General features: G+C 50.3%; 1 protein-coding gene across 3 annotated transcripts in view; it reads left to right on the forward strand.

Moving 5' to 3' along the window:
- The window catches only part of NCAPD2 (non-SMC condensin I complex subunit D2), a 164,067-nt gene that overhangs the window by 104,005 nt on the left and 33,587 nt on the right, over nucleotides 1–26,475 (forward strand). For 2 of the 3 annotated variants that reach the window (XM_075348321.1, XM_075348320.1), the window contains exons 15-29: nucleotides 7,960–8,157; nucleotides 8,243–8,417; nucleotides 9,500–9,584; nucleotides 13,456–13,589; nucleotides 13,672–13,804; nucleotides 14,311–14,395; nucleotides 15,350–15,502; nucleotides 16,015–16,190; nucleotides 16,450–16,555; nucleotides 16,656–16,779; nucleotides 16,855–17,010; nucleotides 18,594–18,771; nucleotides 18,853–18,947; nucleotides 25,741–25,821; nucleotides 26,010–26,193. In XM_075348321.1, coding sequence (XP_075204436.1) covers nucleotides 7,960–8,157; nucleotides 8,243–8,417; nucleotides 9,500–9,584; nucleotides 13,456–13,589; nucleotides 13,672–13,804; nucleotides 14,311–14,395; nucleotides 15,350–15,502; nucleotides 16,015–16,190; nucleotides 16,450–16,555; nucleotides 16,656–16,779; nucleotides 16,855–17,010; nucleotides 18,594–18,771; nucleotides 18,853–18,947; nucleotides 25,741–25,821; nucleotides 26,010–26,193 — 2,063 coding nt within the window. The remainder of the gene's footprint in view (nucleotides 1–7,959; nucleotides 8,158–8,242; nucleotides 8,418–9,499; nucleotides 9,585–13,455; nucleotides 13,590–13,671; nucleotides 13,805–14,310; nucleotides 14,396–15,349; nucleotides 15,503–16,014; nucleotides 16,191–16,449; nucleotides 16,556–16,655; nucleotides 16,780–16,854; nucleotides 17,011–18,593; nucleotides 18,772–18,852; nucleotides 18,948–25,740; nucleotides 25,822–26,009; nucleotides 26,194–26,475) is intronic. The other variant, XM_075348322.1, reaches the window with a different exon arrangement.

Consider the following 26,475-nt stretch of genomic DNA (forward strand, 5'->3'; position numbering starts at 1 on the left):
CCCCTTAAGACGCCTCATGCATAGGCAGTCCCTTTCGCGCAGTTTCATCTGCGTCCACTTCTATAGGACATTCTTCGCCAATGGGATGGGAAGTCGACGTCCCTAGACAGGAACGTACCCCTTTCTCAGACGGGCAAGGACTCTCTTCAGAGGAGTCCACCCTTCAGATCAATGTTCTGGAAATCGGGGCAAGGTATCTTGCCCTGCAAGCCTTCCAGCAGAGGCTGGAAGGCAAACAGATCCGAATTCAGTCGGACAACTTCGCAGCGGTGGCATACATCAACCACCAAGGCGGAACACGCAGTCGGCAAGCCTCCCAGGAAGTCCGGCGGATTCTGATGTCGGTGGAAGACAGAGCATACACCATATCCGCAGTTCACATCCCGGGCGTAGAAAACTGGGAAGCAGACTTCCTCAGTCGCCAGGGCATGGACGCAGGGGAATGGTCTCTGCACCCGGACGGGTTTCAAGAAATCTGTAGCCGCTGGGGGAGGCCGGACGTCGACCTAATGGCGTCTCGGCACAACAACAAGGGCCCGATTTTCATGGCGCGGTCTCACGATCAAAGAGCTCTGGCGGCAGGCGCCTTAGTTCAGGATTGGTCGCAGTTCCAGCTACCCTATGTGTTTCCCCCTCTGGCACTGTTGCCCAGAGGGCTACGCAAGATCAGCTCCGATTGCCGCCGCGCCATCCTCGTCGCCCCAGACTGGCCGAGGAGGTCGTGGTACCTGCATCTGTGGCATCTCACGGTCGGCCGACCGTGGGCACTACCAGACCGGCCAGACTTACTGTCCCAAGGGCCGTTTTTTCCATCTGAATTCTACAGCCCTGAACCTGACTGTGTGGCCATTGAGTCCTGGATCCTAGCGTCTTCAGGATTATCTCAAGACGTCATTGTCACCATGAGACGGGCTAGGAAGCCGACGTCTGCCAAGATCTACCACAAGACGTGGAAGATATTCTTATCTTAGTGCTCTGCTCAGGGAGTGTCTCCCTGGACATTTGCATTGCCTACTTTTCCTTCCTTCCTGCAATCTGGTTTGGGAAAAGGTTTGTCGCTCGGCTCCCTTAACGGACGAGTCCCAGCGCTGTCTGTATTCTTTCAGAAGCACATAGTACGACTTCCTCAGGTACGCACGTTCCTGCAGGGGGTTTGTCACATTGTCCCTCCGTACAAGAGGCCGTTAGACCCATGGGATCTGAACAGGGTACTAATTGCTCTCCAGGAGCCGCCCTTTGAGCCTCTGAGGGATGTTTCACTTTCTCGACTTTCACAGAAAGTGGCCTTTTTGGTAGCGGTCACGTCTCTTCAGAGAGTGTCCGAGCTAGCAGCGCGGTCATCCAAAGCTCCCTTCCTGGTGTTTCACCAAGACAAGGTAGTGCTGCGCCTGATTCCGGGGTTTCTCCCTAAGGTGGTATCCCCCTTTTCATCTCAGTCAGGATATCTCCTTACCTTCCTTTTGTCCTCATCCAGTTCATCGATATGAATTGGATTTGCATTTGTTGGATCTGATGAGAGCGCTCAGAATCTACATTTCCCGCACGGCGCCCCTGCGCCGCTCGGATGCACTCTTTGTACTTGTCGCTGGTCAGCGCAAAGGGTCGCAGGCTTCCAAATCCACCCTGGCTCGATGGATCAAGGAACCAATTCTTGAAGCCTACCGTTCTGCTGGGCTTCCGGTTCCTTCAGGGCTGAAGGCCCTTTCTACCAGAGCCGTGGGTGCGTCCTGGACATTACGGCACCAGGCTACGGCTCAGCAGGTGTGCCAGGCGGCTACCTGGGCGAGTCTGCACACCTTCACCAAGCGTTATCAGGTGCATGCCTACGCTTAGGCGGATGCCAGCCTAAGTAGAAGAGTCCTGCAGGCGGCGGTTGCCTCCATGTAGGGAAGGGCTGTTTTTACAGTCCAAACTTGAGGTATTAATTTACCCACCCAGGGACTGCTTTTGGACGTCCCAATCGTCTGGGTCTCCCAATGGAGCGCCGAAGAAGGGAATTTTGTTACTTACCGTAAATTCCTTTTCTTCTAGCTCCAATTGGGAGACCCAGCACCCGCCCCTGTTCCTTCGGGATTTTTGGTTGTTCGGGTACACATGTTGTTCATGTTGAATGGTTTCAGTTCTCCGATGTTCCTTCGGATTGAATTGTTTAACCAGTTATTGGCTTTCCTCCTTCTTGCTTTTGCACTAAAACTGAAGCAGCCCGTGATCCCACGGGGGGTGTATATGCAGAAGGGGAGGGGCCTTACACTAAAAAGTGTAATACTTTGTGTGGCCTCCGGAGGCAGTAGCTATACACCCAATCGTCTGGGTCTCCCAATTGGAGCTAGAAGAAAAGGAATTTACGGTAAGTAACAAAATTCCCTTCTTCTTATACACTCTCTGGGGGTCATTCTGAAGGAGTGTGTTCTTTACTGTAGAGCCCCCACCTCAGCAGCATGTCTCACACAAGGAGCAAGGCTGCAAGGCTGTACTCAATATGCACTGCATGTAAGCTCGTACTGCCTGAACCGAGCACATATCCACATTGTGATGCCTGCTCTAACATGGTGGTGCCTCAGCCTGGAGTCTCCCCAGAGGTCCCTCCGGCTGCTCCAGCCCCGGTGGCTGAACCCCCGGCTTGGGTAGAATCCTTTTCTAAGGCTATCTCCCAGTCCTTTGCCGACTCCATGGGACAGCTGTCCCGGACTCTGCTGACCATGCATCAGCCCCCTTCTCAGGGCGCCTCTGCTGCTCCGGCTTGCTCTGCAGAGCTCACAGAGGATTCTGCATCTGCTCCCAGACCCCGTCCTCCTAAAAGGAGACGCAGGGTTCCCTCTCCTTCCTCGTCCCGCGGCTCCGATTCACGAGCCGACTCGCAGGACGAGGAGGATGTCTTTACTGGGGGCTCGGACGCTACCTCCATGTGCCCCATTGATCTGACCGAGGGTGATGCGGATGTTAGTGATTTGATTGCGTCCATTAATTCTGTACTGGACCTCAATCCGCCAGTATCAGAGGAGCAACCCTCTCTGGCAGAAAAGCACCAGTTTACCTTGCCTAAGAGAACAAGGAGTGTGTTCTTTAACCACTCCAGTTTTCAAGCCACTGTGTCCAAGCCCAGAGCCTGTCCTGACAAACGCTTCCCAAAGCGTGGTTCTCATGACCGTTTTCCTTTTCCACCAGAGGTGGTCAAGGAGTGGGCTCACTCACCAAAGGTAGACCCTCCGGTGTCTAGACTCTCAGCCCGGACAGTTGTATCTGTGGCTGGCACCTCACTTAAGGATCCCACTGACCGCCAGGTTGACCTCCTGGCCAAGTCTGTATATGAGGCGGCAGGGGCCTCGTTCTCCCCATCCTTTGCAGCAGTGTGGGCTCTCAAAGCCATCTCTGCTTCCCTAGAGGAGATGCATTCCCTCACTAGGGACTCTATGCCTGAATTGGTTGCCTTAACTTCCCAGGCTTCAGCCTTTTCAGCCTACGCCATGTCTGCCATGCTGGAGGCTTCTCACCGCATTGCGGTGGCCTCCGCTAATTCCCTCGCTATCCGCAGGATCTTGTGGCTTTGAGAGTGGAAGGCAGATGCTTCTTCAAAGAAGTACCTTGCTGGGCTCCCATTTGCTGGGTCCAGGCTGTTCGGTGAACAACTGGATGAAATAATTAAGGAGGCTACTGGCGGGAAGAGTACTTCCTTGCCACAGACTAAACCCAGGAAACCTGTCCAGGGCAGGAACCAGTCGATGTTTCGTTCCTTTCGTTCCTCTAACTGGGCGGCCTCTAAGCCCTCGTCCTCGTCCACTAACTCAGCCAAGGACCAGAAGCCCACCTGGCGCAAGAAGCCGCGTCCACAAAGGTCCGCAGGAGCTGCTGCCACCAAGGCAGCCTCCTCTTGACTATCTGGCCGAGCCAGCAACGTCCTTGGTCGGTGGCAGGCTCTCCCACTTTGGCGACGTGTGGTTTCAACACGTCTCCGATCAGTGGGTGCGGGATATCCTCTCCCACGGCTACAGGATAGAGTTCTCTTCCAGCCCGCCAAACAGATTCTTTCTGTCAACTCCCCCCTGCTCCAAGGCCGCCACCTTCTCTCAGGCCGTGGCATCCTTGCAGGCCAATGGAGTAATTGTACCGGTTCCCGCCAGGGAACGGTTCAGAGGTTTTTACTCAAATCTCTTCCTAGTCCCCAAAAAGGACGGTTCCTTCCGGCCCATCCTGGATCTCAAGCTTCTCAACAAGCATGTTCAGGTGCGGCATTTTCGCATGGAGTCTCTGCGATCAGTCATTGCCTCAATGACCCAAGGAGATTTCCTGGCATCCATCGACATCAGAGATGCCTATCTGCATGTGCCAATTGCAGTTTCACACCAGCGTTGGCTACGTTTTGCAATCGGAGAGGAACATTTCCAATTCGTGGCTCTCCCCTTCGGGTTAGCCACGGCCCCTCGAGTATTTACCAAGGTCATGGCAGCAGTGGTTGCGGTTCTGCACCTCCAGGGGTTGGCAGTGATTCCTTACCTGGACGACCTTCTTGTCAAGGCTTCATCCAGTGCAGACTGTCAGCGGAGTGTCTCGCTCACTCTCGCCACGCTTGTTCAATTCGGGTGGCTTGTCAATCTGCCCAAGTCCACTCTGACCCGACCCAAGAACTTACGTACCTAGGGATGCAATTCGAGACTCTGCCGGCACTTGTGAGGCTGCCATTAGTCAAACAGCAGTCCCTCCATCTGGCGGTGCGCTCTCTGTTGAGGCCCCGCCATCATTCCATCAGGCACCTCATGCAGGTGCTGGGTCAGATGGTGGCGTCAATGGAAGCGGTTCCCTTTGCCCAGTTCCATCTGCGCCCTCTGCAGCTGGACATTCTCCGCTGTTGGGACAAGCGGACTTCCTCCTTGCACAGGTTAGTGGCTCTGTCGCCACAGACCAGGAGCTCTCTTCAGTGGTGGCTTTGGCCCCTCTCTCTGTCTCAGGGACGCTCCTTCCTGATCCCGTCCTGGGTGATCCTCACCACGGATGCCAGTCTATCCGGCTGGGGAGCAGTATTTCTCCACCACCGAGCACAGGGCATTTGGACTCCGTCCGAATCAGCCCTCTCGATCAATGTGCTGGAAATCAGAGCTGTGCTCCTAGCTCTCGTAGCCTTTCACCACCTGTTGGCGGGCAAGCACATTCGAGTCCAGTCAGACAACGCGACAGCAGTTGCCTACATCAATCACCAGGGCGGGACTCGCAGCCGCCTGGCAATGTTGGAGGTTCAACGAATCCTCCAGTGGACGGAGGACTCAAAGTCCACCATATCCGCAGTCCACATCCCAGGCGTAGAAAACTGGGAGGCAGATTATCTCAGCCGTCAAACCGTGGACAGCGGCGAGTGGGCTCTGCATCCGGCAGTGTTCCGGTCGATCTGCTGCAAGTGGGGCACTCCGGAAGTGGATCTAATGGCATCCCTGCACAACAACAAGGTACCGGTTTACGTGGCTCGCTCCCACGATCCTCAGGCCTTTGCAGCGGACGCGCTGGTTCAGGATTGGTCCCAGTTCCGTCTGTCTTACGTATTTCCCCCTCTAGCTCTCTTGCCCAGAGTCCTGCGCAAGATCAGAATGGAGGGCCGTCGGGTCATACTCATTGCTCCAGACTGGCCCAGGCGAGCTTGGTACCCAGACCTGCTCCATCTGTCCGTAGAGGTGCCATGGCATCTCCCGGACCGCCCAGACCTTCTCTCACAAGGTCCGTTTTTCCGCCAGAATTCTGCAGCTCTCAGATTGACGGCGTGGCTCTTGAGTCCTGGATCCTGACGGCTTCCGGCATTCCTCCCGAAGTCATCTCCACTATGACTCAGGCTCGGAAGTCTTCCTCGGCCAGGATTTACCACAGGACTTGAAGAATTTTCCTGTCCTGGTGTCGTTCTTCCGGGCATGTCCCTTGGCCTTTTTCCTTGCCGACCATCCTGTCCTTTCTACAGTCCGGTCTGCAGCTAGGACTATCCCTCAATTCCCTTAAGGGACAGGTCTCGGCTCTGTCAGTGTTGTTCCAGCGGCGTATCGCCCGGCTGGCTCAGGTGCGCACCTTCATGCAGGGCGCGTCTCATCATTCCGCCTTACCGGCGGCCTTTGGATCCCTGGGACCTTAATCTGGTCCTCACGGCCTTACAGAAACCCCCTTTGAGCCTCTTAGGGAGGTTTCTTTGTTTCGACTTTCACAGAAAGTCGTCTTTCTGGTGGCCATAACTTCTCTCAGGAGAGTCTCTGATTTGGCTGCACTCTCTTCGGAGTCACCTTTTTTGGTTTTTCACCAAGACAAGGTGGTTCTCCGTCCGACTCCGGACTTTCTCCCTAAGGTGGTGTCTCCTTTCCACCTTAACCAGGACATTTCATTGCCTTCCCTTTGTCCGGCCCCTGTGCATCGCTTTGAGAAAGCGTTGCATACTTTAGATCTGGTGCGGGCGCTCCGGATCTATGTGTCACGCACCGCTGTTCTTAGGCGGTGCACCTCTCTTTTTGTGCTGACCACAGGTCAGCGCAAGGGTCTCTCGGCTTCTAAACCGACCCTAGCTCGTTGGATTAGGTCGGCCATATCCGATGCCTACCAGTGTACTCAGGTGCCTCCCCCGCCGGGGATCAAGGCACACTCGACCAGAGCTGTCGGTGCCTCTTGGGCTTTCAGGCACCAGGCTACGGCTCAGCAGGTCTGTCAGGCTGCCACTTGGTCTAGTCTGCACACCTTTTCGAAGCACTATCAAGTGCATGCTCATGCTTCGGCAGATGCGAGCTTGGGCAGACGCATCCTTCAGGCGGCTGTCGCCCATTTGTGAAGTTAGGTTTTGCCTACTTCTCAGTTTTCTGTTTATTCCCACCCATGGACTGCTTTGAGACGTCCCATGGTCTGGGTCTCCCATAAGGAACGATGAAGAAAAAGAGAATTTTGTTTACTTACCGTAAATTCTTTTTCTTATAGTTCCGACATGGGAGACCCAGCACCCTCCCTGTTGCCTGTTGGCAGTTTTCTTGTTCCGTGTGTTTTCACCGGCTGTTGTTGTAGACAGAGGTTCCGGTTGTTCCAGGTTTTGCTCTATCTCTACTTGTGGGTGGATGTCCTCCTTCAGCTTTTGCACTAAACTGGCTAGATTTGGTTATCCAGGGGGTGTATATGCTCTGAGGGAGGAGCTACACTTTTTAGTGTAGTACTTTGTGTGTCCTCCGGAGGCAGAAGCTATACACCCCATGGTCTGGGTCTCCCATGTCGGAACTATAAGAAAAAGAATTTACGGTAAGTAAACAAAATTCCCTTCTTTTCCCAGTATGCTGTAAAATACATCTGTTCATTAATTATATATTCTTTCTATGTGAAACTACTGATAAGACTTTTACTAATCCTCATGAAGGCTTTCACGGTTTCACATTCTGGCTTCATTATCTTTGGTTAACCCTTTATTGTATATACAGTTTAGAATCATAATATGGGTCTGTGCGATTGCTATATAGACACACAGATAATTATGCTACTAAATCTATATTGATTTTTTTTACATACACAGATAATCTTATTACGTTAGAACAAACAAGCTATAGCCCAGGCCACCTCCACAGTACTACATCTCTGTACAACGTGGTCATACTAACCTCCAAATGACTTGGGTCACTTTCCTTTCTATGGTCCATATAAGCAATCCTTGGCTACTGAGACAATTTTTGCAGAGCTCCAAATTATCCTGGGACTGGAGACTCAAATTGCCCAATACTAAACTTTTAAGTGTCGAGATGTTAAATGCTGTAATGTGCATGGACGAGATTAAACCGACAACAGTAATGGAGCTAAACACCATACAACACATGGTATTTCCGACCAGAGGTCAAAATTTTGCTGGCCTTTTTTCATACGGGTTGATGATGATCTGACCAATCTGCAGCTTTCTTGCTTTTTCGGTCTTTTATGCTTTACTTTCCTTTAATCTTTTTGTTTAAGATTTATTTATTTAATTCTCTCCAGCAAAGGATAAAGATGCCAAGTCTCCAAGTGAGGAGCAAGTTGCAGAAGTGTCCTCTGAGCAGCAGGAGGAGCAGAGGTCTGAGCTGAGCAAGCAGGAGATGTTGGTGCAGTACCTGACGGACGCTCACCATTTCGCTGTAAAGATAGAAGAAGCCATTGATGTGATCAGCAAGATGATGTATGAAGCCGCCTCGTCTGGTGGGTGCTCGCTGCTCTTCAAGCGCTCCTGGGGTTTTCTTTTTATTAAATGTTTACTGATTGGATTTGCTACAAATATTTACAGTCGTACAAGAAGTCATCGAGTTCTTTGTGACTGTCTCACAATTTGGGGTGCCTCAAGCCGTGATTGGGGTTCGCCGCATGCTGCCTCTCATATGGTCAAAGGAGCCCGGTGTTCGGGATGCTGTGGTTGGTGCCTACCGGCAGCTCTACCTATGTGCCAGCACAGAGTCTGAGAGGTAACCAGAGAACTATATAAGAAGGGTCTGTATTAAAGGGGTTGTCCAATACTAGGACAATACTGTCAAGGGAGGAATTTAGGTTGAAGACTGCTAATGGAGTCTTCGTTTGGGATATCCAGAGACGGTGCCGTATTGGCTATATATATATCAGAGCCGATATTAATGTATCAGACCATGAATACATGAGACATGTTCTCCTTGAGCCAGCATCACCAACTGACCCGTGTATTCGATAGATCCAATTATACAGTAAGTAAGCATGAATAACCTTGAAGCTAAACAAGGAGTACTTTTACTCCTTAATTTCTCACAGCACATTGCCTGCCTACCGTACATTCCTTTTGTGTGAACATTACTGATAACACTTTTGCAGCTTCACATTCTGGCTTCATTATCTTTGGTTAACTCGTTCATGGCTATAGAACTTGAAATTATATTATGGGTCTATGCGATGGCTACATAGACAGACCGATTTATACAACTACATCTATATTTTGATTATTTATATACACATATTCTTATTACGTTTGAACAAACAAGCTATTGCTCAGTGCCACCTCCACAATACCATCTGATTCCACTTGTTTCACCCAATTAAAATAAAATACCCTGTACTCTCCTAATGTTCTCTCGCCGTCGCCCTGCATCCAATCACCACAGACTTCTCTTCCCGCCTTCGGACTAAATGAGCAAGCAACAGGAAGTGAGTGTCAGACAGTGTCATATCCTGTTGATTTAACAGATTTGGTCCAAAGGCGGGGAGAGAAGCTGGCGGTGATTGGATGCAGGGTTCATATGATGTCACATGAGCCCTGAACCGCCATTACAGACGGCACTGGAAAGGCACCAGAATGGGAGGTGTCTACAGGGTCTTTTATTTTAACTGGGGGAAACCAGTGGAATCAGAAGGGGTTGTCCTAGTAGTGGACAACCCCTTTAAATGACAGTAAAGTATTACGGTGTTTTAAAAAAAAAAAAAAACTTCTCCTTCTCTCGTTTCTGGAATATACCGCTCTTTGCCTCCATTATTGGCCGCCTAATCATACAACGCTGTGACGCTTTTCCTTTTTTCTCTTCAGGGTGAAGGCTCAGAATTTGATTCACAATTTGTCTTTGCTTATGGTAGATTCATCTGCGGGTGTTATCCAGTGTTTGGAAGAAATAGTAAGTATCAGGTTATTTTATAGATCGTGCTGGGTTTTATTGCTTATGTCCTTACTGTAAAATCCCTTTTGTCATTGAATATATTGGAGGGACACAGGACTCGGGTATGTGCCCTGCCACTAACAGGCTCAACACAAAGTGAAGGTGTTTGCTATACCTAGTGGGGTTCACGTTCTCCTCCAGATATTGAGCAGCTCAGTTTAGCGCTAGAAGAAGTAGGATAATCCTAAAACCTGAAGAATCCCTTAACAAAAATGAACCAACATGAACCGGACCCATACGTAGCTTGCACAGTCCAAAGGCAACTTAAACAGACCTTGGGAATGGGGAAAGATGGGAGCTGTGATCCTTTTTGATGTGTAATACTTTTACAGTAAATGAAAAAGTTCAACTCTCTCTCGTATCCGCCAATTCTATTAAGACCGTCTGACATGATAAAGCTGTCCCAATGGGTGGAGAATAATAACTGACCATTCGGACCACCCAGCAGACAGCGGCATTCACCTTACTTCCCAAGCTGGTACCGGCCTGAAGCCAGCAAGTGGATCTTGTAGGGTTTGACAGTTATGAACAGGAGCCCAGGTTACAGCCATGCAGACCTAAGAAACCGAGGCCTGTGGCCTGACCGCCTATGTGGAGCAGTCACCTGAAAGGGTGGCAAATTGGCCTAGTATCCTTCCACAATTTCTGACCTATTAAAATTGGGGCTGTTGGAGACTGATGATGCTTTGTCTAGGATCATGTAAAGAGAATTGGAGCGCCAAAAGGCTTCAGTAACCAAAAGAGACGTCCTGATGGCACTAACCAGTTCCAGACACTGGTGAGAACTCGCCTGGAGATGGGCGAAAGCAGGGCAGGATGAGGAAAGTGGAGATCACCTTTTTAATAGGATGGCACGAGTCGCAAGACCACCTTGTCTTGATGGTGAAAAATGGAGCCCTACTGGAACGGTCAGTGAGCTTGGCCATCCTACAGATCAAGGTTATGGACACTAGAAATGCCGCCTTCCATGAAAGAAACCTTGGAGAGATGGTGCAAAGAGGCTAAAAGGGAGGAGATTGATGGAGCACAGACAGGACATGGTTGAGGTCTCAGGGCTCTACTGGATGCCTGTTATGAGGCGGCTCATTGTGCCCTCCTGATTTACGTCCCCACCTGGGAATCCTCTCTGGGAGGGCATTCCTCCCTTCCTGTTCCAGGACAAGTCTTTCCTTATTCACCAGTACTTGGGTCCAGGATGTAGCCTCATGGCATCAAAATAGTGTTCCACCCTTCCTCGCTCTTGCTGATTCGATTCGTGCCCTCCGAAGGATCCCCTCTCACATGCCTGGGTTCTTCAAGGCTATCCATTCACTTTGCAGGTCCAGCGTAATCATTCCAGTTCCCCCACAGGAGCATATTATTATTTTTTTTTTTATTCAAACCTTTTTGTGGTCTCCAGGATGGATATGTGTATCCCATCCTCAAATTGAACAGACATGTCCTCTACTGTCACTTCAGAAATAGTCGCTCCGTTCAGTTATGGCCTCCATCAGTGAACATCCATGATGCCCATCTGCACATACCCATTATTCCTGCTCTTTGCAGTTCAGAACTTGCATTTTCAGTTGACAGCACCTAAGCTTGTCATCAAGGTAATGTCAGCTGTCATGGCCATTCTTTGGACCAGAGGTATTCTGGACGACATCTTGTTCTAAGCAACATCCCTCTCAGCATGTTGCAAAAGTCTGGAGATCACCCTGGACACCCTCTCTTGTCTTGGTTGGATCATCAACAGAGCAACGTCATCTCTGATCCTGGCCCAGCCCATAGTTTTCTTGGTAATGTGATTTGACACCACTTGCACAAGAGTATTTCTGCCTCATAAGTGCTCAGCCCGATTTAAGCCAGATTCATTCTGATGTCCCTCTCCATGCTCTCCAGTTCTGCATTAGCTTTCTGGGCCAGATGGTTGCCGCATTGTAAGCAGTCCCATCCATGCAGTTGCGCACACCCTCTGCAGCTTTTTCTCCTATCAATATGGTACAAGTCCACATGATCCCTCCCTGTAATGGTGGAGACACTCTCCCCTCATTTGTGACTGAAGATTGTGTCTACCAAGACCTTTTTTAAAGATGGTTACGACTGACGCCGGCCTTCTCGGCTGTGGAGCAATTTTCCAGAACCTTATGTTTTCGGGCCAATGGAACACTCAGTAATCATATCTTCCCATCAACATCCTTTATCTCATAGCAATTCTTCAGGCTCTCCTTCACTTGTAGGAGCTTCTTCTTGGTCAACTGATCCACGTCCAGTCTGAAAACTGCTTCCCATAAATCAACCATCAAGGAGGAACTCTTAAGTCGAGCAGTGATGTCCAAGGTCTCCCCTATCCTGTCATGGGCCAAACAGAATGTACCGGCAATCTCAGTAGTGCGTGTTCCCAGAGCAGATGACTTGTCCACAGACATGCAGGCAAACGGTCCCTAAAACCTGCAGTCTTCAGCCAGATTGGTCTCAGATAGCGTACCCCTAATATCTACTTTATGGTGTCCACACTGATCTGCAAGGTACCTCAGTTTGTGTCTAGATCTTGTGATTGACTCTGATGCTCTGGTGATTCCCTGGTCCCAGCCTCCCTTTCCGTACTGGTTTCCTCCATTTTTGCTGATTTCCCCCCCCGCCCCCTTCCCAGTTTGGTCAAAGATCAAGGCCCAAAAGACCTTGGTATAGAAAGGTAATCCTCCTCATAAATGTTTCATGGAAGCTTTTTGGTTCTTCCAGATCTTTCACAGAAGCCTCTCTTCTTCCAGAATTCTCAATTTCTCAACTTAAGAGCATGACTGTTTTGCAGTATGGTAAAATCCCCTGGGTTCTCTGTTCAGATCATTCAGACCATGATCAAGTCTAGGAATCTCTCCTCCTCTCGTATTTACCACTGAACATGGAAGGCCTTCCTTTTTCTGTTGCAATGCCAACCAGTTGGCCCCAATGGGTTTCTCCTTACCTTCCCTGCTCTTTTTGCAGTCAGGTCTTTATTCTGGCCTGTCCCTCAGTTCCCTCAAGGATCAGGTCTCAGCTTTGTTCTGTTCCATTGAAACTTTGGCATCCTCTTCCTAGGTCAGAACTTTTCATCAAGGGGTCACCCATTCTTCTCCCACTTACCACCCTCCAGTACAACCTTGGGAGCTTAACTTAGTCCTTCAGAGGTCCCCGTTAGAGCGACCTCTTGTAGCAGATCAATCATTCCACTCTTGGAAGGTTTCCTTCTTCATGGCAATCTCCTGAAACGTGTGTCTGAACTCTCGTCTGTCTTGCCTCCCCACCCCCACCCCTACCTGGTGTTTCACCAGGACAAGATAGTTTTGCATCTGCTTCTATCAGGTTTTCCTAAGGTTATTTACTCGTTTCACCCTTAATGAGTAAATTATGCTCTCGCCTCTTTGCCTGTCTCCTTCTCATCCTCTGGAGCAGTCCCTGCTTAAGCTGGACCTTCTGAGAACTCTTCTTTACATCGCGAGGACGACACCCTTAGATGGACGGCGTTTGGGATTTTGGACGGTCACCGCAGAGGTCTTCCTGCTTCCAGAGCCGACATTGCCCGCTGGATCCGGTCTGCAATTCTGGAAGCCTATTGGATAAAGGATAACTTGTGCTCCCTACACTTTCGCAGTGGGGGCCTCCTAGGCCGATCGCCACCAGGATTGTCTCTCAACTGTGCAATGGTTTTCCATTCAAAACTTTGCAAAATTCTACATGCTTCACATCTACACCTCATCAATAGTTTTTGTTGTAGTTGTTGTGGCTGTGGTGGGTTTTGTTTTGTGTTTTTAAGAAATTTTACAAATTTTAATCCTTTAATTAACCAAAACCTCCCTTCCCTGCATTGTAGGTGTTGGAGTTTGTACAGAAAGGAGAGATCCGTCCGTCTGTAACTCAGCTGCTCTGGGAGAAGTTCACCCTTAAGGTGCCGTGTTCTCCCGTGGAGCGTCGTGCTGCCGTCATGTTGTTGGGCATGATGTCCCGGTGAGTTCCAGGCCTCTGATCGGCTTCACTTCACATTTATATGCAGCTTAAAGTGTCACAATTCTGCCTTTTTTAATTTAAGGGGCCAACCAGAAATCGTACTTAGTAACCTGGACACTCTGGTGACGGTGAGCTTGGGTCAAGACGCTCACAAGGATTACCAGCTGGCGCGGGAAGTGTGTAACTGCATCTTGAAAATCACAGATGGCCAGAAGGTTTGTGCAGATTTCCCCCACTGTAAATCGGTGTCATCGGAAAATATTTTTCCAAAAAGTGCATGAATTTCTGCAAATGCCACTCAATAGAACTGACAGTTGCAAAAATATCGGCCCACGTTGATATGCACAATGTATGATGGGGGGCGCAAACTGGCCACTAACGTCTAATTTCATGAAGTTTTAAGTGTTCCTCCTCTCCAAATCACTGCCGTTTTTGGGGTTTTTTTCTTCATTTTTTTTTTTTTTTTTTTTTTTTAATGGGACTTGAGTGATGACCCATCTATAGTCACCTGATCCTTGAATACAGCCCCCTGGTGTTTCAGGTGACTATGTAACATCACATCTGGTCCAGGTGGCAGTGGTGAAGTTGCAGGAGTTTGGAGACGTAAACACTTTTGGTGTTTTTGGATAACAAAGAAACCTTCTTAATTTTCTTTCTTAGACAAAGAGTGACCATTTCACCAACTTTTTTTTTTTATTTATTTTTTTTTTTCTCCCCTCAGTCCCCTCTTGGGAAGAAATCCCCACCTCTTAGTCTTCCAAAGGACCACTGTCTTTTCCAACATGCGACCGAAGCTGTTGTCGGAGGTAAGCGCTGGTGACGCAGCTGAAATCTAAAGCAAGAGGTTCTCTATCCGGTCACCTTTTATTGGTAATTCTACTATACCATATTTTTCGGATTATAAGATGCACTTTTCCCTCCTAAAATTTTGGAGGAAAGTGAGGGATGCGTTTTATAATCCGAATGTAGTTTACCAGGTGAGGTGGAGACGGTTCACAGGAGATGCCACAGTTAGTGCGCTGTGCTGCGGGCGGTGAGGCAGGGGCTGCCATTCTGAAAAAGTCGACGGTGCGGGCCTCCAATAATGGTGCCCAGAGTTGGTGCATGCGCAGATAAAGCTGTTGGCTCAAGATCTCATCTGCACATGTGCCGCCTCCGGCCCATTGATCTCCCTGCAGCGGGCTTAAGGAAAATGGCGCCCGGAGGTGGCGTGTGTGCAGAGCCGAAAGCTACATATGCGCATGCACCAACTCCGGGCGTCGTTTCATTGAAGCCTGCACCGCTGACAGTTTCTGGATACTCCTGCCTCACAGTGTCCGCAGCATTGCCCTACTCAGGCACCTTCTGTGATGCTGCTCCACCACTGATGCCGCTCCCCCCTTTGGTAGGGAAGCAGTATTACGCACCGCTCACATCACCAATATTTTACCGGAAAGTCAGATCCGGCACAAATGCGTTTCCGTTCCATTAATTTACAATGAAAGCATGGCAAGATGTGGTTGCGTGCGTCATACACAACCGCATCTTGCAACGCTTTCATTGTAAATGAATGGAACTGAAACACATTTGTGCCGGATCTTTGTTTCCGGCAAAATAGTGCTGATGTGAGCGGCACTTTATAAGATGGACCCCATATTTTATTTTATTTTTTTTATTTCTCTAAATTTGGGGTGTGTCTTATAAAACGAAAAGTACAATATTTCTTCTTCAGTTGTACTTCACTGTTATCCTTGTCACCCATATGTGTTTTTTGTTTTTAGGGATCACTCGTCAGAGCCTGCACTGGTTAACCTTCAAGGAGACTGTGATTAAGCTGGTGTATGAGATGGCGGAAGAGCCTGAGGAAATCAGTGCCGAAATCCTTCACCAATGCAGCCAGCAGGTCCTGCAGGAACTGAGCAGCCGAGGGGAAGGTGAGGGGGAGCGTGCACTCTGGGATGGCGGGAGCAAGTAGTGTTTGTACGATTTTATAAAAGAGAAATTGTGCATGATAGGATGAGAGTTTACTGTACTAGATGGTTAGGGGGGCACGGTGGCTCAGTGGTCAGCACTGTAGTCTTGTGGTGGCTCAGTGGTTAGCACTGCAGTTTTAGAGCGCTTGGGGTCCTAGGTTCAAATCCCACCAATGACAACATCTGTAAGGAGTTTGTTCTTCCCGTGTTTGTGTGTGTTTCCTCCGGTTTACTGCCACGCTCCAAAAACATACAGATAGGGACTGTAGATTGTGAGCCCCAATGGGGAGAGTGTTCCTGATGTACATAAAGCGCTGTGGAATCAATAGCGCTATATAAATTAATATTTATTATTCTTAATTAATAGCCTTAATAAATTATTACATTTTCCCCGCAAGAATTTGAGGCGCTGGACTTTAATAAAGATAAAATATTCAGTACTGTAATAATCTTCTTGGATCTGTCGTCCTCAGCGTCCACCGTCCCCGCGTTTCTGCTCACCCACCTGCTGTCCCTGGCTGGAGACATTGCGCTGCAGCTCGTGGTTCACTTGGAGTGTACAGTAAGTACAGAGCTGAGGAGGAAGAGGGTCTTGAAGGAGGAACAAGAGGCAGAAAAATTGGGAAATGACAAACAAAGGAAGAATAAGGTGAGCGTCTTATTTTCTGGTCTCTGGGTAATAATTGTCTAGATCAGTGTTTCCCAAACGCCAGTCCTCACGACCCCCAACAGGTGATGTTTTCAGGATTTCCTTACTATTGCACAGGTGATGGAATCATTATCAAGGCATCACCTGCGCTATATTAAGGAAATCCTGAAAACATGACCCGTTAGGGGGCCATGAGGACTGGAGTTTGAGAAACACTGATCTAGATGCAAGGTGTCATTTCTTTTCTTTTTCTGTGTAGGGAAATGAGAGTCTGGAGGAGGAGGACATGGGTTTGGCCGGTGCTTCCGCTGATGATGCCGAAGCGGAGCTCATCCAGAGGGTTTGTGACAAGGAGCTGCTCAGTGGTGAGTTAGACGTAAACTGTTACCGTATTAGCTGCTGATAATCACTCAAGTATTATTGGGAACTTTATTTTTTTTTTCTTCTCCTTTTCTTTTCCAATAGGACAACAATACCTCTCTGCGTTTCTGCCGCTCGTTCTCCGCGTTTGTAAAAGCTCCGGGAAGTACAATGACCCGGCCTTGTGCTCGGCGGCCACGCTGGCCCTTACTAAGTTTATGATGATCAGGTAACATTGGTCTTCATATCGTTCTCAGAATATTTGCATATATTTCCCAATGCTTACTCCTGACTATATCTGCAGCTCGGACTTCTGTGACTCTCACCTGCGTCTTCTCTTCACACTTCTGGAGAAGTCTCTGCTGCCCGGGGTTCGATCCAATATTATGATTGCTTTAGGAGACCTCAGCATTAGATTTCCTAATCTCATAGAACCATGGACCCCTCATCTCTACGCTAGGTGAATCCTGTAATATTAAATATAGGCTTTTTGTTTTGCACAAAACATTGTTGGGCTGTGTTCACATTTTACGCTGCTTTGCTCCAGTCACTGCTGTTTAAAGGCGGCTTTCATGACAATAATACCTACGGTATTTTCTTCGGCGCTCCATTGGGAGACCCAGACGATTGGGTGTATAGTACTGCCTCCGGAGGCCACACAAAGCATTACACTAAAAAGTGTAAGGCCCCTCCCCTTCTGGCTATACACCCCCAGTGGGATCACTGGCTCACCAGTTTTCTGCTTTGTGCGAAGGAGGTCAGACATCCACGCACAGCTCCACAGATTTTAGTCAGCAGCAGCTGCTGACTATGTCGGATGGAAGAAAAGTGGGCCCATATGGGGCCCCCAGCATGCTCCCTTCTCACCCCACTTTTGTCGGGTGTTTGTTAAGGTTGAGGTACCCATTGCGGGTACGGAGGCTGGAGCCCACATGCTGTTTTCCTTCCCCATCCCCCCTCAGGGCTCTGGGTGAAGTGGGATCTTACAGGTCTCTAGGCACTGAGACCGGGCTCCATCCACAGACCCAGAGAACCTGCTGGATATGGAGCTGAGTATCGTCAGGGACAGGGCCCTGCTACATTAAGGTACTCTGTGTCCCCGTACACATCGCGCACACACACACCAGCATTGCTGGGAGTGCTAGTGCGCCGGGGACAACAGCGCGGAGCGCTCGTGCTATTATTCACGGCAGCTTTGCTGTGTGAATTTATGTATTGGGAACTGCCGCGCCGGGCCGCTGCTGGGTGTTTTTACACTGTGGCGCGGCTGGGACTTGTGGTGCGCCGGGGACTCCGCGCTGGCCGTGCACATAGGACGGCCGCGCTTATTACTCGAGTCCCCGGCTTTGCGGCCTAGTTTTTCGGCTAGTATTTTTCGGCTTATAAGACGCACTTTTCCTCCCAAACCTTGGGAGGAAAATCGTGGAATTCATCTTATAATCCAAATGTAGATTACAAGGGGATGGTGGAGAGGGGTGATGCTACCAGAGGTGCACTGTGCTCGCTGCGGAGGGTGAGGCAGGGGGCCGTCCTGAAAATGTCGTCAGTGCAGGCTTCAAATAATGGCACCTGGAGTTGGCGCGTGCGTGTGCTGATTGAGCTCTTGGCTCAAGATCTCATCTGTGCACGCGCCGCCTCTGATCCATTAATCTCCCAGCAGCAGACTTAAGGAAAATGGAGCCCAGTGTCGACACGTGCGCAGACGTGATCTGTTCTCATCATTGAGATGTTAGCTCAATCTGCGCATGCGCCAAATCCGGGCGTCAATTCTTTGAAGCCCGCACCTACCTCACGCGCCCGTAGTGAGCATCCGGGACACCTGCAGCATCGTCCTACTCCAGCACTACTGCCGATTATAAATTTAGGGTCCGTCTATAATCTGGTGCATCTTATAAATCGAAAAATATGGTAAATAAACGTCACTGGTCATTAGGGGCATGTTCACATGGGCGTTTCAAAAGTCCCTGCAGTAAAATTTCAATCTTTGCATTGAGTGACTGAAAGCTTGTATGAGGTTTTTGAAGATTCTGTTTTCTCCTGCAGGCTCCGGGACGAGTCTCGAGACGTTCGTCGGACCTCCGCCATTGTGATGACCCATCTGATTTTAAAGGATATGGTGAAGGTTAAGGGCCAGGTCAGTGAGATGGCCGTGCTCCTCATCGATTCCGACCAAGAAATTGCCGCCCTCGCCAAGAACTTCTTCACCGAGCTGTCCAACAAGGTAATCTGAAGAGTCTTTAGAGGAGATCCCTCTCGTTAGTAAGATCCTCGGGGTTATTTTCTGCCTTATTTTGTTCCCTAGGGCAATGCCGTGTACAACCTCCTGCCCGATATCATCAGCCGCCTCTCGGATCCAGACTGTGGCGTGGAGGAAGAATCTTTCCACACAATAATGAGGTAATGTCAGAAAATGTTTAAAAGTAACTCCCCTAAAATTTTGTAGGTATTTATCAGTGACTTATCAGACTAATATTACAAATGGAATATTACACATCCCCCCCCCCTCCCCCTGTTGTGTACTTGCTGCAGATTTACTATGGATTCCTTGCACTGCAAAGTGGGAAATACTTAAAGGGCACCTGCAGGTTTTCGCCATGTGATCTGAGGCCAGGAGCATAATTGTAGGGCAGAGACCTTGATTCTAGCAAGCATCACTGTGTGCTGTAGTTTCAATACAATCAGTGTTTTATCAGCAGAACTAGGAGTCTCCTGCAGACCAGTCAGGCTAATCTGTCACCACGCCCCCACCACTGATTGACAGCTTGCTGGTGATTGTGTGGGTGGGATTATATAGCACCCAGCGGTCATGGCTATGCTACATCTACAGCAGAGAAAACAGGGATTTTATCAAAACTGCACCAAGCAGCCCAGTCAGTGATACGTCGCTGGAATTGAGGTCTCTGCCCCTACGTCATGCTGTGCTCAGATTATATAGCAAAGATTCCCTTTTAACTCTCTTGGCTACAAATCGCACAAGTTACATGTGGATTGTATTGCAGTAATGTGGAATAAATTTGCCATAAGTGTCCCTCATAGGAATATCCCTGAAAACGGGATTTCACTTTCTAATATTGTTTCCGTTTTTTATCCTTTTTGCTGATGATCCCTTTTCTTCAGCGCTCTATTGGGAGACCCAGACGATTGGGGTATAGCTACTGCCCTCTGGAGGCCACACAAAGCACTACATTAAAAGTGCAAGGCCCCTCCCCCTCTGGCTATACCCCCCCGTGGTATCACGGGTTCTCCAGTTTTAGCTTTGTGTGCGAAGGAGGTCAGACATTCCATGCATAGCTCCACAGATTTTAGTCAGCAGTAGCTGCTGACTATTTCGGATGGAAGAAAAGAGGACACATATAGTGTCCCCAGCATGCTCCCTTCTCACCCCTGGATGGTGTTGTAAGGTTGAGGTACCTATTGCTGGTACAGGGCTGGAGCCTGACATGCTGTTTTCCTTCCACATCCCCTGGTAGGGCTCTGTGGAAGTGGGATCCTGCCGGCCTCTCAGCTCTGACGCCGGGCTCCATCCACAGACCCATTAGAACCTGATGGATTCGGAGCAGGAGTACGATCAGGGACAGGGCCCTGCATCTTACAGGTACTCTGTGTCCCCGGCAGGCACAGACACACTCCGGGCTGGCTGGGTGTTGTAGTGCGCCGGGGACCGCAATGTTGGAGTTAGTGTCCCTACAGATTACTGGGGGATGTTTTGTGTATGGGAACGCAGCGCCGACCCCCTCTGGACCGGGCGGCGCTGCTGTGACTTGTGGTGCGCCGGGGATCCGCCGTCCGCGCTTTTACGGCGGCGGCGGTTATAACTTTAGTCCCCGGCTTTTTGGGCCTAGGACGCCGGCAGCTCCGTTTCGTTCCCGCCCCCACCCTGTCATTCAGGGTAGGGGAGAGACGCTGTTCGCAAGCAGCGACGAGGGCTGGAGCCTGATTTACATGCTCCAGCCCTCACACTATGCACAGAGGGAAGCAGGCTTCCCGCTCTTGGCCAGGAACGCCCAGGGCCCGCCCCCCTTCCTCTCTAGAGACGCCGGCAGCCATTACATGCATGCCTGGCTGGAGGAAGGACGCAAGGCTCTGGGAGACCTGGACTAGGGGCTATCTGGCGACCACACACCCGCTTTTTAAGCGGGCGGTAAGCGATTTTTCTGTGCTGGTCCCTCTAGTGCCTCACTGTGTGTCAGTGTACTGGGTACATATATATAGATATTGTATTTCTTGCACTGTGAGGTCGCTTCTGGCTGCATCTCCCAGATCCCTCTGTGGAAGCAACAACATGCCATCCTCAAAACGCAAGGCGGCCAAGGCAAAAAGGGCTGTGTATACTGCGTGTGCTGCATGTGGGGCTAATCTACCAGCAGGCTCTGATGACCCCCATTGTGTGCAATGCTCCGACCCGGTGCTGCTTCGCCAGCCGGAGTCAGGAGAGGTGGCGACCCAGGCTGAGACGCTTGTAAGTTCTGCCCCGGTGACAGGGACGGACTTTGCAGTTTTTGCAGATAATATGTCTGTATCTATGGCAAAAATCCTTGAGACCTTGCAATCTATGCATGGGGCTCAGTCTTTGGGCACGGCGAGGCCTCTGTCCTCAGGTCCCCCTCACTTGGAATGTATCCAGCCCACAGGGGGGTCCCCGGCTTCACAGGCCGAGGATTATGACTCAGATGATGGCCCCAGCCACCCTAAGCGAGCTCGCTGGGAAAGACCCTCGACGTCTTCACACTGCTCAGGGTCTCAGCGCAATCAGTCTCCCTGTGATGTGTCTGATGAGAGTGATCAGGAATCCACTCCTGGAACCCCTCTCAACCTGGATACCCCGGATGGGGATGCCATGGTAGACGACCTTATCTCAGCCATCAATAGGCTGTTGGATATTTCTCCCCCAGCCCCTTCAGCAGAAGAGGCGGCTGCGGAGCAGGAAAAGTTTCGTTTCCTTTATCCCAAGCGTAAATTGAGTGCTTTGTTAGATCACTCTGACTTCAGAGAATCAATTCAGAAGCACGACGCTCACCCGGAAAGGCGTTTCTCTAAACGATCTAAAGATACGCGTTTCCCTTTCCCCCCTGAGGTGGTCAAGCGCTGGACACAGTGTCCAAAGGTGGACCCCCCGATTTCCAAACTTGCAGCTAGATCCATAGTTGCAGTGGAGGATGGCGCTTCACTTAAAGATGCCAATGACAGACAGATGGACCTTTGGTTAAAATCTGTCTATGAAGCTATAGGCGCGTCGTTTGCTCCGGCATTCGCAGCCGTCTGGGCACTCCAGGCTATTTCAGCTGGCTTAGCAAAGGTGGATGCTATCATGCATCCAGCAGTGCCGCAAGTGGCGCACCTTACCACGCAGATGTCGGCGTTTGCGTCTTACGCTATCAATGCGGTCCTAGAATCTACCAGTCGCACCTCAATGGCGTCCGCCAATTCGGTAGTTTTGCGCAGAGCCTTGTGGTTAAAGGACTGGAAAGCGGATGCTGGTTCCAAAAAATGTTTAACCAGTTTGCCTTTGTCTAGAGAGAGACTGTTTGGCGAGCCATTGGCTGACATCATTAAGCAGTCCAAGGGTAAAGACTCCTCTTTACCACAACCCAGAACACCCAAACCTCAGCAGAAAAAGTGGCAGCAGAGGTTTCAGTCCTTTCGAGGTTCGGGCAAGACACCATTTACCTCGTCCAAAGGGACTCAGAGGACGCAAAGAAACTCAGATTCGTGGCGGACTCACACACGCCCCAAGAAAGCAAATGGAGGTACCGCTTCCAAAGCGGCTACCTCATGACTTCCAGCCCCCCCCCTCCGCATCGCCGGTCGGGGGCAGGCTCTCCCGCTTTTCCGGCATTTGGATGTCACAGGTCAAAGACCGGTGGGTGACGGACATTTTGTCTCGCGGGTACAGAATCGAGTTCAATTCTCGTCCTCCAGCTCGGTTCTTCAGAACCTCCCCACGGCCAGACCGAGCAGATGCTCTGCTGCAGGCGGTGGATTCCCTAAAAGCGGAAGGAGTGGTTATCCCAGTCCCTCCTCAGGAACAAGGGCAAGGGTTTTACTCCAATCTCTTTGTGGTTCCAAAAAAGGACGGCTCGTTCCGTCCTGTTCTGGACCTAAAACGGCTCAACAAGCATGTGCACGCCAGGAGGTTCCGGATGGAAACCCTCCGCTCTGTCATTGCCTCAATGTCCAGAGGAGACTTCCTTGCCTCAATAGACATCAGAAATGCTTATCTCCACGTGCCAATTGCTACAGAACATCAACGTTTTCTACGTTTTGTGATAGGAGACGACCATTTTCAGTTCGTAGCTCTTCCATTTGGTCTGGCGACAGCCCCACGGGTCTTCACCAAGGTCATGGCGGCGGTGGTAGCAGTCTTGCACTCTCAGGGACACTCGGTGATCCCTTACCTAGACGATTTATTGGTCAAAGCTCCCTCTCAGGAGGCATGCCAACTCAGCCTGAATGCTACGCTGGAGACTCTACAGTCTTTCGGATGGATCATCAACTTTCCAAAGTCGATCCTATCACCGACTCAGTCACTAACGTATCTTGGCATGGAGTTTCATACTCTAGCAGCGATAGTGAAGCTTCCGCTGGACAAGCAGCGGTCACTACTGACAGGGGTGCAATCTCTCCTGCAGGGCCAGTTGCATCCCTTGCGGCGCCTCATGCATTTCCTAGGGAAGATGGTGGCAGCCATGGAAGCAGTTCCCTTTGCGCAGTTTCATCTGCGCCCACTTCAATGGGACATTCTCCGCCAATGGGACGGGAAGTCAACGTCCCTGGACAGGAAAGTCTCGCTTTCCCAGACGGCCAAAGACTCTCTACAATGGTGGCTCCTTCCCACATCATTGTCTCAGGGAAGATCCTTCCTGCCCCCATCCTGGGCAGTAGTCACGACAGATGCGAGTCTGTCAGGGTGGGGAGCAGTATTTCTCCACCACAGGGCTCAGGGGACGTGGACTCCGCAGGAGTCCACCCTTCAGATCAATGTTCTGGAGATCAGAGCAGTGTATCTTGCTCTACTGGCCTTCCAACAGTGGCTGGAAGGAAAGCAGATCCGAATCCAATCGGACAACTCCACAGCGGTGGCATACATCAACCACCAAGGAGGGACGCGCAGTCGGCAAGCCTTCCAAGAAGTCCGGCGCATTCTAATGTGGGTGGAGGACAGAGCATCCACCATATCCGCGGTTCACATCCCAGGCGTAGAAAACTGGGAAGCAGACTTCCTCAGTCGCCAGGGCATGGACGCAGGGGAATGGTCCCTTCACCCGGACGTGTTTCAGGAAATCTGTCGCCGCTGGGGAGTGCCGGACGTCGACCTAATGGCGTCCCGGCACAACAACAAGGTCCCGGCATTCATGGCGAGGTCGCGCGATCAAAGAGCTCTGGCGGCAGACGCCTTGGTTCAAGATTGGTCGCAGTTTCAGCTCCCATACGTGTTTCCACCTCTGGCGCTCTTGCCCAGAGTGCTACGCAAGATCAGATCCGAGTGCAGCCGCGTCATACTCGTCGCTCCAGACTGGCCGAGGAGGTCGTGGTATCCGGATCTGTGGCATCTCACGATCGGTCGACCGTGGTCACTGCCAGACCGACCAGACTTACTGTCCCAAGGGCCGTTTTTCCATCAGAATTCTGCGGCCCTGAACCTGACTGTGTGGCCATTGAGTCCTGGATCCTAGCGTCTGCTGGATTATCTCAGGGAGTCATTGCCACAATGAGACAAGCTAGAAAGTCGAATTCGGCTAAGATCTACCACAGAACGTGGAAGATTTTCTTGTCCTGGTGCTCTGCTCAGGGAGTGTCTCCCTGGCCATTTGCATTGCCCAAGTTTCTTTCCTTCCTGCAATCGGGGTTAGAAAAGGGCTTGTCGCTCAGCTCCCTTAAAGGGCAAGTTTCGGCACTATCCGTGTTTTTTCAGAAGCGTCTAGCACGTCTTCCTAAGGTGCGCACGTTCCTGCAGGGGGTCTGTCATATTGTGCCCCCGTACAAGCGACCGTTAGATCCATGGGATCTGAACAGGGTACTAGTTGCTCTCCAGAAGCCGCCCTTCGAGCCTCTGAAGGAAGTTTCCTTTTCTCGGCTGTCGCAGAAAGTGGCGTTTCTTGTTGCAATCACATCGCTTCGGCGAGTGTCTGAGCTGGCAGCTCTGTCATCCAAGGCTCCCTTCCTGGTGTTCCACCAGGACAAGGTTGTGCTGCGCCCCATTCCGGAGTTTCTCCCTAAGGTCGTATCCTCTTTTCATCTTAATCAGGATATTTCCTTGCCTTCTTTTTGCCCTCATCCGGTTCACCGGTATGAAAAGGCCTTACGTTTGCTAGATCTGGTGAGAGCACTCAGAATCTACATTTCCCGCACGGCGCCCATACGCCGTGCCGATGCACTTTTCGTCCTTGTCGCTGGTCCGCGCAAGGGGTTGCAGGCTTCTAAAGCCACCCTGGCTCGATGGATCAAAGAACCAATTCTAGAGGCCTACCGTTCTGCGGGGCTTCCGGTTCCTTCAGGGCTAAAAGCCCACTCAACCAGAGCCGTGGGTGCGTCCTGGGCATTACGTCACCAGGCTTCGGCTCAACAGGTGTGCCAGGCAGCTACCTGGTCCAGTCTGCACACTTTCACCAAGCATTATCAGGTGCATACCTATGCTTCGGCGGATGCCAGCTTAGGTAGAAGAGTCCTGCAGGCGGCAGTGACACCCCCGTAGGGGAGGGCTGTTTTGCAGCTCTAACATGAGGTATTTATTTACCCACCCAGGGACAGCTTTTGGACGTCCCAATCGTCTGGGTCTCCCAATAGAGCGCTGAAGAAGAAGGGAATTTTGTTACTTACCGTAAATTCCTTTTCTTCTAGCTCTTATTGGGAGACCCAGCACCCGCCCTGTTGTCCTTCGGGATGTTTTTTTGTTGTTTGCGGGTACACATGTTGTTCATGTTGAACGGTTTTTCAGTTCTCCGATGTTATTCGGAGTTAATTTGTTTAAACCAGTTATTGGCTTCCTCCTTCTTGCTTTGGCACTAAAACTGGAGAACCCGTGATACCACGGGGGGGTATAGCCAGAGGGGGAGGGGCCTTGCACTTTTAATGTAGTGCTTTGTGTGGCCTCCAGAGGGCAGTAGCTATACCCCAATCGTCTGGGTCTCCCAATAAGAGCTAGAAGAAAAGGAATTTACGGTAAGTAACAAAATTCCCTTCGTTCCTGTAGACATCTCCTGTCCTACATTACCAAGGACAAGCAGACGGAGAGCCTGATAGAGAAGATGTGCCACCGCTTTCGTACGGCCAGGTAACGCAGCCTCAATGGAATTTTTTGTGCTTTTTTTTTGGGAATCTTGCCGTTTTACTTCTGGATAGTAAAGAAGCCGCGAGTGCGTCCATCTGTCCGGCCCCGTTCACTGCAAAGGGCAATGATCTTTCCAGGATATTTAATGTGAAACACATTTTAGTAAACTTTATTTTTGTTTTTCTTTTTAGGACGGAGCGTCAGTGGCGGGATCTCGCCCATTGTCTCGGCCTCTTGCCCTTCTCAGAGAAGGGTCTCGGTAAATTGCAGGATTGCTTTGACTGTTACGGGGACAAACTGAGCGACGACGCGGTGCACAACTCCTTCATCACCGTGATTGGGAAGATCCGCAGAGGAGCCAAGCCCGAGCTCAAGGTAAGGAGCCAAATAATGATGAGCGAGTATCAAAATACTCGCATTCGCGATGCTCGTAATGAGTACGGTCTAATACTCGCGTATGTATTCCGAATAGTGTGTGCAATGCAAGTCAATGGGGAATACTCGCAATGTAACGAGTACCCTGAATGCCGCAGAATTCGTGCAAGTATTCGGGGTACTCGTTATATTGCGACTTTTCCCCATTGACTTGCATTGCACACACTATTCGGAATACGCGAGTATTTGACAGTACTCGTTACAAGTATCACGAATCTGAGT

This window comes from Anomaloglossus baeobatrachus, chromosome 5 (genome assembly GCF_048569485.1).
Source record: "Anomaloglossus baeobatrachus isolate aAnoBae1 chromosome 5, aAnoBae1.hap1, whole genome shotgun sequence".
NCBI classification, from domain to species: Eukaryota; Metazoa; Chordata; class Amphibia; order Anura; family Aromobatidae; genus Anomaloglossus; species Anomaloglossus baeobatrachus.